Source organism: Physeter macrocephalus, chromosome 1 (genome assembly GCF_002837175.3).
Source record: "Physeter macrocephalus isolate SW-GA chromosome 1, ASM283717v5, whole genome shotgun sequence".
In the NCBI taxonomy this organism is placed as follows: Eukaryota; Metazoa; Chordata; class Mammalia; order Artiodactyla; family Physeteridae; genus Physeter; species Physeter macrocephalus.
Window position 1 is genome coordinate 38,424,486 of NC_041214.2, and position 12,377 is coordinate 38,436,862.

The 12,377-nt window shown below is 47.4% G+C and overlaps 1 protein-coding gene across 1 annotated transcript in view; it reads left to right on the plus strand.

Moving 5' to 3' along the window:
- COLQ (collagen like tail subunit of asymmetric acetylcholinesterase) overlaps nucleotides 1-12,377 on the plus strand; it is a 22,225-nt gene that overhangs the window by 5,002 nt on the left and 4,846 nt on the right. The window contains exons 2-3 of the mRNA XM_028489999.1: nucleotides 8,760-8,872; nucleotides 9,987-10,088. Coding sequence (XP_028345800.1) covers nucleotides 8,760-8,872; nucleotides 9,987-10,088 — 215 coding nt within the window. The remainder of the gene's footprint in view (nucleotides 1-8,759; nucleotides 8,873-9,986; nucleotides 10,089-12,377) is intronic.

Genomic DNA, 12,377 nt, shown 5'->3' on the forward strand with positions numbered 1-12,377 from the left:
GCCTGCCGATGCAGGGGAACCGGGTTCGCGCCCCGGTCTGGGAGGATCCCACATGCCGCGGAGCGGCTGGGCCCGTGAGCCATGGCCACTGAGCCTGCGCGTCCGGAGCCTGTCCTCTGCAACGGGAGAGGCCACAGCAGAGGGAGGCCCGCATACCACAAAAAAAAAAAACAAAAAAAAACTGATGCCCATCCTCACAGAGAGCACAAGGAAACACCCCATGGATAAGAACTAACATGGGGTAAACCCAGAGGAAGCATAGCAGGATCCCTCCGTCTTGGCCTGGGAATCGAGGGAAGCTTCTTGGTGGAGGGTGAACCTGACAGTTCTTGCTGTAGAGTAAGAGTCTCCAGGACGGGGCTGGGTGTGGCAGGGCAGAGTGGGCCCTAAGCAGGGGCACATTTAAGCACCGCTCTGCCCCCACAACGCCTAGTCCAGTGCCTGGCAAAGCACAAGCACAGATGAACAAATGTCTCACATTAAAGCTGGAAGCTTTCCTCCCAAACCAGTGCCTTCTCTGACTATTCTGTCTTAGACTCTGACCACTGTTGCCCCAGGTGCCCTGCAACATCAAAATCACCCTGATCCTTCCTCCTCGTTCACCCCTGCAGTGCACTGACCCCCAGTTTCTTTCTCCCCAGGATGTTTTTGTGGCCCCTTCCTTCTGGCCCTCATTGCTTCCATACCAGCGCAGGCCCTGACAGGACATCTCCAGCCTGCTTGCTGCCTGCCGTTCTCTGAGCTCTCCTTGCCCACCTTTTGCCCCTACACCATCTTTCTCAGCACCGTGTTGACCCTATTACTCCTTCACTCAGCACCTTCTGTGGCTCCCTACCACATTTTAAAAAAAATTTATGTTAACCCTCTTATCTATTTATTTATTTTTGGTTGCGTTGGGTCTTCGTTTCTGCGCGTGGGGCTTTCTCTAGTTGCGGTGAGCAGGGTCTACTCTTCGTTGCAGTGCGCAGGCTTCTCATTGTGGTCTCTTCTCCTGTTGCAGAGCCCGGGCTCTAGGCGCGTGGGCTTCAGTAGTTGTGGCTCGCAGGCTCTAGAGCGCAGGCTCAGTAGTTGCGGCGCACGGGCTTAGCTGCTTCACGGTATGTGGGATCTTCCCGGACCAGGGCTTGAACCCGTGTCCCCTGCATCGGCAGGTGGATTCTTAACCACTGTGCAACCAGGGAAGCCCCCCTCCTACATTTTGAATAAAGCCCAAACCCTTTGGTGGGGGATCCAAAACTGCACAATGTAGCCCCAAACTAACTTTCCAGCCTTCCTCACCTATGCTCTTCTTTCCAGAACCTCCTCTCCCATTAGACCTACACCTTAAAACTTCTTGCTTCTGTGCTCTATTTAACTTATTTAGAGGGTCTGCCTGCCCTTGCTCCCTTCCAGAGAACCTTCTCCCATAGCCTCAGTGGAGCTGGCAACACACTGAGATGCTGCTGAAGATTGGGCCTGGTCCCGGGCAGGTCTGCACAGCCACCCCAGGGACCTATCACTTGGCTGGAAAAAATGTGTAGGGCCATCAGAGTCCCCATCATGGATATTTGAAACAAGAGCCACAAAGGGATGTTCTAGGCAAAATAGATGCTGGAGGTAAAAGATTTGAGGTAAGACTGGGTCAGCCATCATGCAGTGATGGGAGAGTAAAGATGCAAAAAAAGACAGGGTGGGTCAGCCTGTGGCAGTTAGTGCCCATCTTGCTCTCATAAAATAAAGGCAGAGCCACCTGAGTGAGGATGACACCAGTAAGCAGAGCCGAGAGGTCAGGAGAGACGATTCCTGCTGATGTCATTAAATTCCAGGTACAGCCCTGCCAGAAGCCATCTGCCTGAGGACTTCTTAGTTACGGCCAGCAAGATGGCAGAGTAGAAGGACGTGAGCTCACCCCTTCTTACAAAAACACTGAAATCACAACTGAACAGCCATTGATAAAAAACCTCTGGAACCTACCAAAAAAGATACCCTACATCCAAAGACAAAGAAGAAGCCACAACAAGATGATAGAAGGGGCGCAATCGCAATAAAATCAAATCCCATACCCACTGGGTGGGCGACCCACAAACCGGAAAACAATTATACCACAGCAGTTCTCCCACAGGAGTGAAAGTCCTGAGCCCCACGTCAGGCTTCCCAGCCTGGGGGTCTGGCAATGGGAGTAGGAACCCCCAGAGAATCTGGCTTTGAAGGCCATCAGGGTTTGATTGCAGGAGCTCCACAGGACTGGGGGAAATGGAAACTCCACTCTTGGAGGGTGCACACAAGGTCACGTGTCCACCAGGACCCAGGGGAAAAAGCAGTAACCTCATAAGAGACTGGGACAGACCTACCTGCTAGTATTGGAGGGTCTCCTGTAGAGGTGGTGGGCAGCTGTGGCTCACTGTGGGGACAAAGACACTGGTAGAAGCAGCTCTGGCATGTCCTCATTGGCGTGAACCCTCCTGGAGGCTGCCATTTACTCCCCAAGACCTAGCCCCACCCAACAGCCTATAGGCCCCAGTGCTGGGACTCCTCAGGCCAGACAACCAACAGGGTGAGAACACAGCCCCACCCATCAGCACACAGGCTGCTTAAAGTCTTCCTGAGCAGAGCCCTGCCCACCAGAGGGACAAGACCCAGCTCCACCCACCAGTGGGCAGGAACCGGCCCCTCGCATCAGGAAGCCTGCACAAGCCTCTTGGATAGCCTCGTCCACCAGCAGGCAGACAGCAGAAGCAAGAAGAACTACAATCCATGAGCCTGCAGAGCAGAAACCACAATCACAAAAAGTCAGACAGAATGAAACAGCAGAGGAATATGTCCCAGATGAAGGAAGAAGATAAAGCCCTAGAAGAACAAATAAGTAAGTGGAGATAGGCAATCTGCCAGAAAAAGAATTCAGAGTAACTACAGTGAAGATGATCCAAGATCTCAGAAAAAGAATGGAGGCACAGATTGAGAAGATGCAAGAAGTGTTTAACAAAGACCTAGAAGAACTTAAGAACAAACAAACAGAGATAAACAATACAATAACTGAAATGAAAAATACACTAAGAGGAATCAATAGCAGAGTAACTGAGGCAGAAGAATGGATAAGTGAGCTGCAAGACAGAATGGTGGAAATCACTGCCACAGAACAGAATAAAGGAAAAAAGAATGAAAAGAAATGAAGACAGTCTAAGAGACCTCTGGGACAACATTAAATGCACCAACATTTGCATTATAGGGGTCCCAGAGGAGAAGAGAGAGAGAAAAGACCTGAGAAAATATTTGAAGAGTAATAGCTGAAAACTTCCCTAACATGGGACAGGAAACAGTCACCCAAGTCCAGGAAGCACAGAGAGTCCCAGGCAGGATAAACCCAAGGAGGAACATGCCAAGACACATAGTAGTCAAACTGACAAAAATTAAAGACCAAGAAAAAATATTAAAAGCAATAAGGGAAAAGCAACAGATAACATACAAGGGAACTCCCATAAGGTTATCAGCTGATTTCTCAGCAGAATCTCTGCAGATCAGAAGGGAGGGGCACAATATATTTAAAGTGATGAAAGGCTAGGACCTACAACCAAGAATTCCCTATTCAGCAAGGCTCTCATTCAGATTCGACAGAGAAATCAAAAGCTTTACAGACAAGCAAAAGCTAAGAGAATTCACCACCACCAGATCAGCTTTGTACCAAATGCTAAATGAACTTCTCTAAGCGGAAAAGAAAAGGTCACGACTAGAAACAAGAAAATTACAAATGGAAAAGCTCGCCAGTAAAGGCAAACATAAAGTAAAAGCAGGAAATCATCTGCGCACAAATATGCTATCAAAACCAGCAATCGTGAGAAGGGAGAGTACAAGTGCAGGATACTGGAAATGCATTTGAAATTAAAAGACCAGCAACTTAAAACAATCTTGTTTATATACAGACTGCTATATCAAAACCTCCTGGTAACTGCAAACCAAAAATCTACAATAGATACGCACACAAAAAGGAAAAAGGAATCCAAACACAATATTAAAGTTAGTCGTCAAGTCACAAGAGAACAAAAGAGGAAGGGAAGGAAAAGGACCTGTAAAAACAAATCCAAAGCAATTAAGAAAATGGCAATAGGAACATACATATTGATAATTACCTTAAATGTAAATGGATTATATGCCCCAACCAAAAGACATAGATAGACTGGCTGAATGGATACAAAAACAAGACCTGTATATATGCTGTCTACAAGAGACCCACTTCAGATCTAGGGTTTTAACACCCCATTTTCATCAATGGACAGATCATCCAGACAGAAGATCAATAAGGAAACATAGGCCTTGAATGACACATTAGACCAGCTGGACCTGATTGATATTTATTGAGCCCTCTACCCAAAAGCCACAGAATACACATTCTTCTCAAGTGCACATGAAACATTCTCCAGGATTGATCACATGCTGGGCCCCAAAGGAAGCCTTGGTAAATTGAAGAAAATTGAAATCATATCAAGCGTCTTTTCTGACCACAACACCACGAGATTAGAAATCAACTACAAGAAAAAAACTGTAAAAAACACAAACCTGTGGAGGCTAAACAATATGCTGCTGAACAACCAATGGATCACTGAAGAAATCAAAGAGGAAATTTAAAAAAGACAGGGTGAACAGATGCACAGAAGGAAGCATAAGAGAGGAGAGGGGGAGGGGGAGAGAGGGAGAGAGAGGAGGTGGGGGGGAGAGGAGAGAGGGGAGGGAGGGGAAGGAGAGGGGAAGAGAGAGGAGGGGGGAGGAGAAGAGGAGTGCCAGGAGTTTCAGTTCCTGCTCTTCCTAACATTTGTGAGCTCTATGATAAACCTCCCTTTTCTCCCACCTGAGCCGGTGTGAATGAACTTCTGCTTCTGGCAGTCAAAGTGGCCTGAATAGAACGTTGTCTCTACCTGCTGTTCCTCCCCCTCACTGGGGAGCCTTCCTCCTCCATCACCCCTGCCCCATCCAGTCCTTCAAGGCCCAGTGCTAGTGCCCCTGACTGCCCTAGACAGTTCCTGGGTCTGGAAGACTTCCTGTCTGAATCTTCCCCAATCTTCCAGAGCTAGCAGGAATGCCACCTTCTCCAGAAGGGCTCCCATGTCCCTCCCAGCTAGACATCACCTCTTCCTTGCTTCTCTGAATTCCCTCAGTTCCTTGTTAACTTCCCTGGCCTGGGGCAGATGCTGCTTTTGTGTGGGAACCAGATTCTGTGGACTGTTCATGACCAAGCCAGTCTCCAAACATGGGATAAGCCAACAGTTTCTAATGGGGCCATTTTGTTTTATTTTGTTTGTTTGTTTGTTATTTTTTTATTTTTGTTGAAGTATTTTATTGAATTACAAAGTTGTGTTAGTTTTTGGTATACAGTAAAGTGATTCATATATATATATGAATATGAATATATATTCATATATATATCTGATATATACATATATATATCAGATTCTTTTCTATTATGGTTTATTACAGGATATTGAATATAGTTTCCTGTGCTATACAGAAGGACCATGTTGTTTATCCACTTTATATATAGTAGTTTGTATCTGCTAATCCCAGACTCCTAATTTATCCCTCCCCCATCTTTCCCCTTTGGTAACCATAATTTTGTTTTCTATGTCTGTGAGTCTGTTTCTGTTTTGTAAATAAGTTCACTTGTATCATTTTTTTAGGTTCCACATATAGGTGATATATTTGTCTTACTCTGACTTACGTCACTTAGTATGATAATCTCTATGTCCATCCATGTTGCTGCAAATGGCATTATTTCATTCTCTTTTATGGCCGAGTAGTATTCCATTGTATATATGTACCACATCTTCTTTATCCATCCATCAGTGGACATTTACATTGCTTCCATGTCTTGGCAATTGTAAATAGTGCTGCAATGAACGTAGGGGTGCCCGTATCTTTTTGAATTAGAGTTTTATCTAGGTATACACCCAGGAGTGGGATTGCTAGATCACATGGTAGTTCTATTTTTAGCTTTTTAAGGAAACTCCATACTGTTCTCCATAGTGGCTGTACCCATTTACATTCCCACCTACAGTGTAGGAGGCTTCCCTTTTCTCCACACCCTCTCCAGCATTGGTTATTTGTAGACTTTTTGATGATGGTCATTCTGACTAGTGTGAAATGGTGCCTCATGGTAGTTTTGATTTGCATTTCTCTAATAAGTAGTGATGTTGAGCATCTTCTCATGTGCCTATTGGCCATCTGGATGTCTTCTTTGGAGAAATGTCTATTTAGGTCTTCTGCCCATTTTTTGATTGGGTTATTTGTTTTTTTGTTGTTGAGCTGTACGAATTGTTTGTGTATTTTGGAAATTAATCCCTAGTTGGTTGCATCATTTGCAAATATTTTCTCCCATTCTGTAGGTTGTCTTTTTGTTTTGTTTATGGTTTCCTTTGCTGTGCAAAAGCTTATTAGTTTGATTAAGTCCCATTTGTTTATTTTTGCTTTTATTTCTATTGCCTTGGGAGACTGACCTAAGAAAACATTGCTACAATTTATGTCAGAGAGCGTTTCATGGGGCCACGTTGGAAATTTTCATTTTCAGTTGTCACAGTGGCTGAGGTGAGAGGTTTCCCACAAAGAGTGGGGCAGAATCATACATGAAGAGTGGTTCCATGTCCCACATGACTCTGAAATGTCACATGGATGATACATACCCTGTATAATTATCTCATCCTAGAAACTAATTCTCTTTGACATCAAATTTGTTGAACGGTTGTAGTATGAAACTGAGTTTTCTGAGACTACAGCTGCTGAGTAATGACTGTGCTTTGTTTGGTTGGGATTTTACCCAGTGTTTTTCATCATTTGAGAAAATCACATCGCACAGCAGGCACGTCACTTGAAGCATTTGTGTTGCCTCTACTGCACCTTGTGTTCGTAGCTGTTACATTCACTGCGGTTTCACATATAGGTGCAAGCATCTAACTACATCATTATGTTTCCTGATGTGCTAGTGCCTGACCACTTATAGTCAAAATATGCATTTTTATATCATAAATCACTTTTCTGAGAGTTCTGTTTTATATTATATTCAGAGCATTATATTGATTTTTTAATTGTATAGGTATGTTGTATTATTTATGAATTTCATTTTAGGGTAACAAAGGGGTCTTTAAAAATATTACTTACCAATGGGGGCATTGCATCATCTGAGGGTGCTGAGGACCATTGGCCCTGCCAGCGGATGCTCCTCTGCTGGGTGTGAGGGTGTGGGTGTGCTCAGGGCGGTGATTCCGGGGCGCTGGAGCTGACACAAGCCGCCCCACACTGGGTGCCTTCTGGGGAGCACCTACTGGTTGCCTGACGTGTGAGGCAAGTCCTGGATGACAGGGTGGAAAGAGAAGGCGAGCACTGTCCCCTGGGAGACAAGACTGAAAACTGGGGTCAGGGCAAGAGGAGTGCAGGGGGTGGGGGGAAACCTGCCCATGTTCTGTGAGATCAGAGGTTTGGAGAAAGGGTGGAGATGGAGGTACCATCACGAGACCCAAACTGGGAGCTGGAAAATTACAGCTTTGGGCGATTACGGATCTCACTGCTATGAATGTTCTAGTACGTGTGTTGGGTGAACATGTGCTCATTTTTCCATTGGTAAACACCTAGGAGTGAGTTGCTGAGCTCTCGTATGTGCCTATATTCAGCTTTAGTAGACAATGCCGAGAGTTTTCCAAAGAGGTTGAAGCAATTTTCACTCCCAATGGATGAGCGTTCTGGTTGCTCCACGTCCTTCCCAACATTTGTTTTTTCTGTCCTTTTCAGTTTAGGCACTCTGGTGGGTGTGTAGTGGTGTCAACCCAGTGTGCAGTGGCAGCAGGATGGACAAGTAGGTTGTGACCGAGTCCTGAACAGGAACCCTATTCAGCAGCATAACAACGACCAGCAATGACCAGGAAGCCCCTCACAGACACTATGTAGAGCAAAAGAAGGACACAAGAATTCACATTCATATAAAGTTCAAATACAGGCACAAGGACTCCCCAGGGCTAGCAGCCAGGGTGGTGGACAGGGAACAGTGCAGAGACTGGACAGGAGCTGAAAGGGCTTCTAGAGGCCAGGGAGTTCTGTGTCTCCACCCAGGTGCTGGCTTCTAGGGTGTGTCCACTTTGCAGGAATCCAGTGGGCTGTACACTTAGGATCCGTGTCCTTTCTGCCAGGTACACGTCAACACTGAACATTTACTAACATTGAACACGGGCATGTGACAAGGAAGCTGTAAGTATCCAGGGCCCTCTCTTCATCTCCTCACACCTGTGTCTGGAGACATTAAACCTTAGCTCTCCAGTGAGCATGGGTGACCTCGAATGTCTGTGTAGAGTCTGGAGTCAAATCTACGTTTGAAATCCTGGCTCTGGGTCTGATCAGCGCTGCCCCCAGCCCTGCTGCCTCCCCACTCAGAACAGTTCCTTCTGGGCACAGCATCAAGGGTATTAACAGACACTGCCTTCTCCCCAACTGTTGGGGGCACCTTATGAGTAAGTTTGAACTTGGCATTCCTTGTCCCATCTACAGAGTGACCAGTCAGTGTCTGGAGAAGGAGCCCTGGACCTCGTGATGGTCACAGTGGCTGCACCATGTGTTCATTTATCCAGTGAAAGCAGGGAAGGGCTAGGTCAGGTACAGGCAGGAGGTGCGCTCACACCCAACAGCCTGGAAACGAGACTCGGATGTCTGGAATGAGACTCGGAAATGAGACGTAGTCTTCCCGGGCGTGGTGGACACCCAGAATCCCTAGCACTGACCCCACGCTAATGAGCATTGTTTTCTCTGAACAGCCCTTCCCGGCCTGGATCAGAAGAAGCGTGGCGGCCACAGAGCATGCTGCCTGCTGACTCCCCCGCCACCCCCTCTGTTTCCACCACCGTTCTTCAGAGGAGGCCGAAGTCCGGTGAGTAGCTCTGGGCTCGTGACAGAGCAGAAATGCAGGTCCCAGGGCCACCACACAGCTCACCTTCTCCCCCACTGCTCAGTGGGAGTCTGTCCGGAGGCATCTAGCTCTCTGCCCTCACGTGGCAGGTGGAAACCAGATTGGACATTTAGCTCTTTCTGGTACATGTCTGTTCTCCCACCGCCTTAAACAAGTGATGGAGGGAAATGCTTCTCAGCAGGGAATTGGACTTGGCAAAGTGTCCCGTCCTCTCAAAAACACTGAGGTGAATTTATAACTTTCTGGGCTCCTATCAGTGACTCGGACATGGAATTTTCCCTTCTGTCTTTCTTCTCCCCAAGTGCTTGTGAAATTCCGTTCCACAGCCCGAATCCACACCCGTATCCATGAGGTGACACAGGAAACAGTCCTGTGAGAGGGAACGGAAGTGGGGAGAGAGGAAAAGGTGAAGAAAGAGCAGGATTGGAGAAACTGACCTAGAAGACAACTGGCTAGGGCAGTTCAGGGATTTGAGATGCTCAGATCTTTCCAGAACCTCTTAGACCTGTACCCTCCAGTACAGTAACCACTGGCCCTGTGTGACCAGCTCCAGTTGAGATGTGCTGAGTGTAAAATACACATTGGATGCATTTTATAAGAATGTAAAATATCTCAGTAATTTTTTTACATTGAATATACATTGAAATAATAATACTTGGGATATATTGGGTAAGATAAAATACTTATTAAAATTAATTTCACTTGTTTCCTTTTACCTTTTTTATGTGGCTACCAGGAAATTTTGAACTATATAGGTGTCTCGCATTGGTGGCTCACATTTTATTTCTCTTGGACGGTGCTGTCCTGGACATTGGATAAAAGGCCCCTGAGTGAGCTTCCTAACTCCATCCGAGAGGTCATTATCTCTCTGTAATCCATTCAAACCAGGTTCGTCTCAGAGCAGATAAGAGAATGGAAACTGGGGATCCAGAGGTTGCCTTCTTGAGACGCCCACTGGGGTGTCAGGGAAACGCCAGCCTCAGGGGCTAGCCTATAGAACAGGTCTATGTCCAGGAGGTGACCATTCTTCTGTCCCCCAAGTCTGACCTGTAACCTGTGTCGCTTTGCCTTGAAGCTTCTCTCCCCAGACATGAAGAATCTCGTCCTGGAACTGGAGACCACACGGCCCCCATGCGTGCAAGGGTCGCTCAGCTCCCCCGGGCCTCCGGGGCCCCAGGTCGGTGCATCCCCCAGGCCCTGCCCCGCTGTCTTCTGTTCAGAGCAGGGATGCCCTCTGGGCAGAGCTGCCCCTTTTCAGGTGACATGGGGTTGTCTTCCTGCCCTGGAGGAACCACATGGACAGAACACTGGTTCATCTCTGGGGGATTCTGCCCCCCAGCCTTGACGTCCTCCTCCACACAATGGGGATAATAACTTCCCTTGCAGTACTGGATTTGGAGGGTGACCAAGTGAGCTGCTTGGTCACTTGGGCACCACCCAAAGTGGTGATAATGGGTGTGGTTATTATAGTTATCATCAGACAAACACTTGATGACAATGTGACCCCACCAGTGGACCCATAGGTACCTGCATTCAGGCCAGAAAAATGGAGGTAACAGGGAACTTGTTACCCTGAGCTCAGTTTGGCCCCCAGATACGGGCACCAGGTAGCTCACCCCTCCCCACCAAAGCTCAAGTAAGAGTCAGGAGCAGGCAAAATGCTAGAGAAAGCATTTTCCAGGCAGACAAAGAGTACCCTCCAGAGACCCTGTCTCACGGACTCCTGGCCCCTCTGGCCGGCCTGGGAGAGGGCGCCCATCGAGGAGGAACATCCCTCAGCCTGGGGTCTGGGACTGCCATGGGGACGGGAAAGAGGAATTATGTCACCCTTCCTGGGGTACCCCTCCGGTGGCTTTCCATCACGGGAAGAAGACTAAGACAAACTCCTCCCCTGGGAGCAAAGCCCCACACGCGGGGACCCGTTATCTCCTACATCAGCTCAAACGACCACCACTGCCCACTCAATGTAGCCACAGTGCACCTCTTGAGTCCTCAAGCACCCGAAGCTTGCTCCCGCCTTAGGGCCTTGAGGCTTGTGGCTCCGGCCTTCTGACTTTCACCATGGCCAGCTCCTTTGTCCCTCAGCACTCAGTGTGCCTGCCACCTCCTCAGACACGTCTGCTCGACCACTCCGCCTGCAGTACCCTCCCCATCACTCTCCACCCAATGACCTATTTTCTTTCTCTGCATAGTTCTCTCACGTTGTTATGGTTTTCTTATTTTTTGTTCCTAGGCTCTTTGGTCTCCCCTCCATAAAATGTCAGCTCTGTGGCTGGGGTTGGCAAACTATGGCCAGGCGTCCAATCTGGTTTTTTTTTGTAGTTAAATATTATCGTCTCTGGCTGCTTTTGCACTAACGGGTAGAGTTGAGTAGTTGTGACAGAGTTGCTATATCAGAGCCAAAGCCTAAGATATTTCCTATCTGGCTTCTTACAGAACCAGTAAACTGACCCCTGGTCTTGCGAGCAGGGACGTTGTCCACCTTGCTCATGCTGTGTGCCCAGCCCACACCAGTGCCTGGGGTGTAGAGCTTTCCCATCAATATTTGTTGAATGCAATGAGGAAAACAGGTGGACCAGAGCTGCCACAGAGGGGCTGGGGAGTCCCATAAAGGCATGGTGGGCACCCGAGGGTCAGCTCTGGGGGGATTTCTAGCTTCCCAGCCTTGAAGTCCATACTGACAGCATGTGATAGCACATGAGAAACGATGCTGAAAGCTCAGCCTCCCTGCACTGGTGCCGAATCAAATCTCAGAGAAAGAGTTTTGGGTGAAGTAGAAGAGGACAGCTTTATTACTTTACAGGCAAAGGGGGCCACAGTGGGCTAATGCCCTCACAACTGTGTGTACCAACCCCAGAGGATTGGATGAAGAGTTTTATAACAGTGGTTCAAGGGTGGGGTCTCTGACAAGACTAGGGTGTTAGCAGGGCCTGCCCTCCTTTAACCTCATCTCCTCATCTTGATGAGCTTCTCTGGTCCCTTTAATCTTGCCTCATCTCAGATGGTCTCTTGGCTGCTCCTCCTTTGTTCGAATCCACCCTTTGGAACTCAGGGAAGGTCATAGAGGCTGGAGTCTTGCCTACAAGAAACAGGGGACAGTAAGGCCAGACACTATAAAACTCTTAGAGGAAAGCATAGGCAGAACACACTATGACATAAATCACAGCAAGATCCTTTTTGACCTACCTCCTAGAGAAATGGAAATAATAACAAAATAAACAAATGGGACCTAATGAAACTTAAAAGCTTTTGCACAGCAAAGGAAACCATAAACAAGATGAAAAGACAACCCTCAGAATGGGAGAAAATATTTGCAAACGAATCAACGGACAAAGGATTAATCTCCAAAATATATAAACAGCTCATGCAGCTCTATATTAAAAAAACAAACAACCCAATCCAAAAATGGGCAGAAGACCTAAATAGACATTTCTTTAAAGAAGACATACAGATGGCCAAGAAGCAC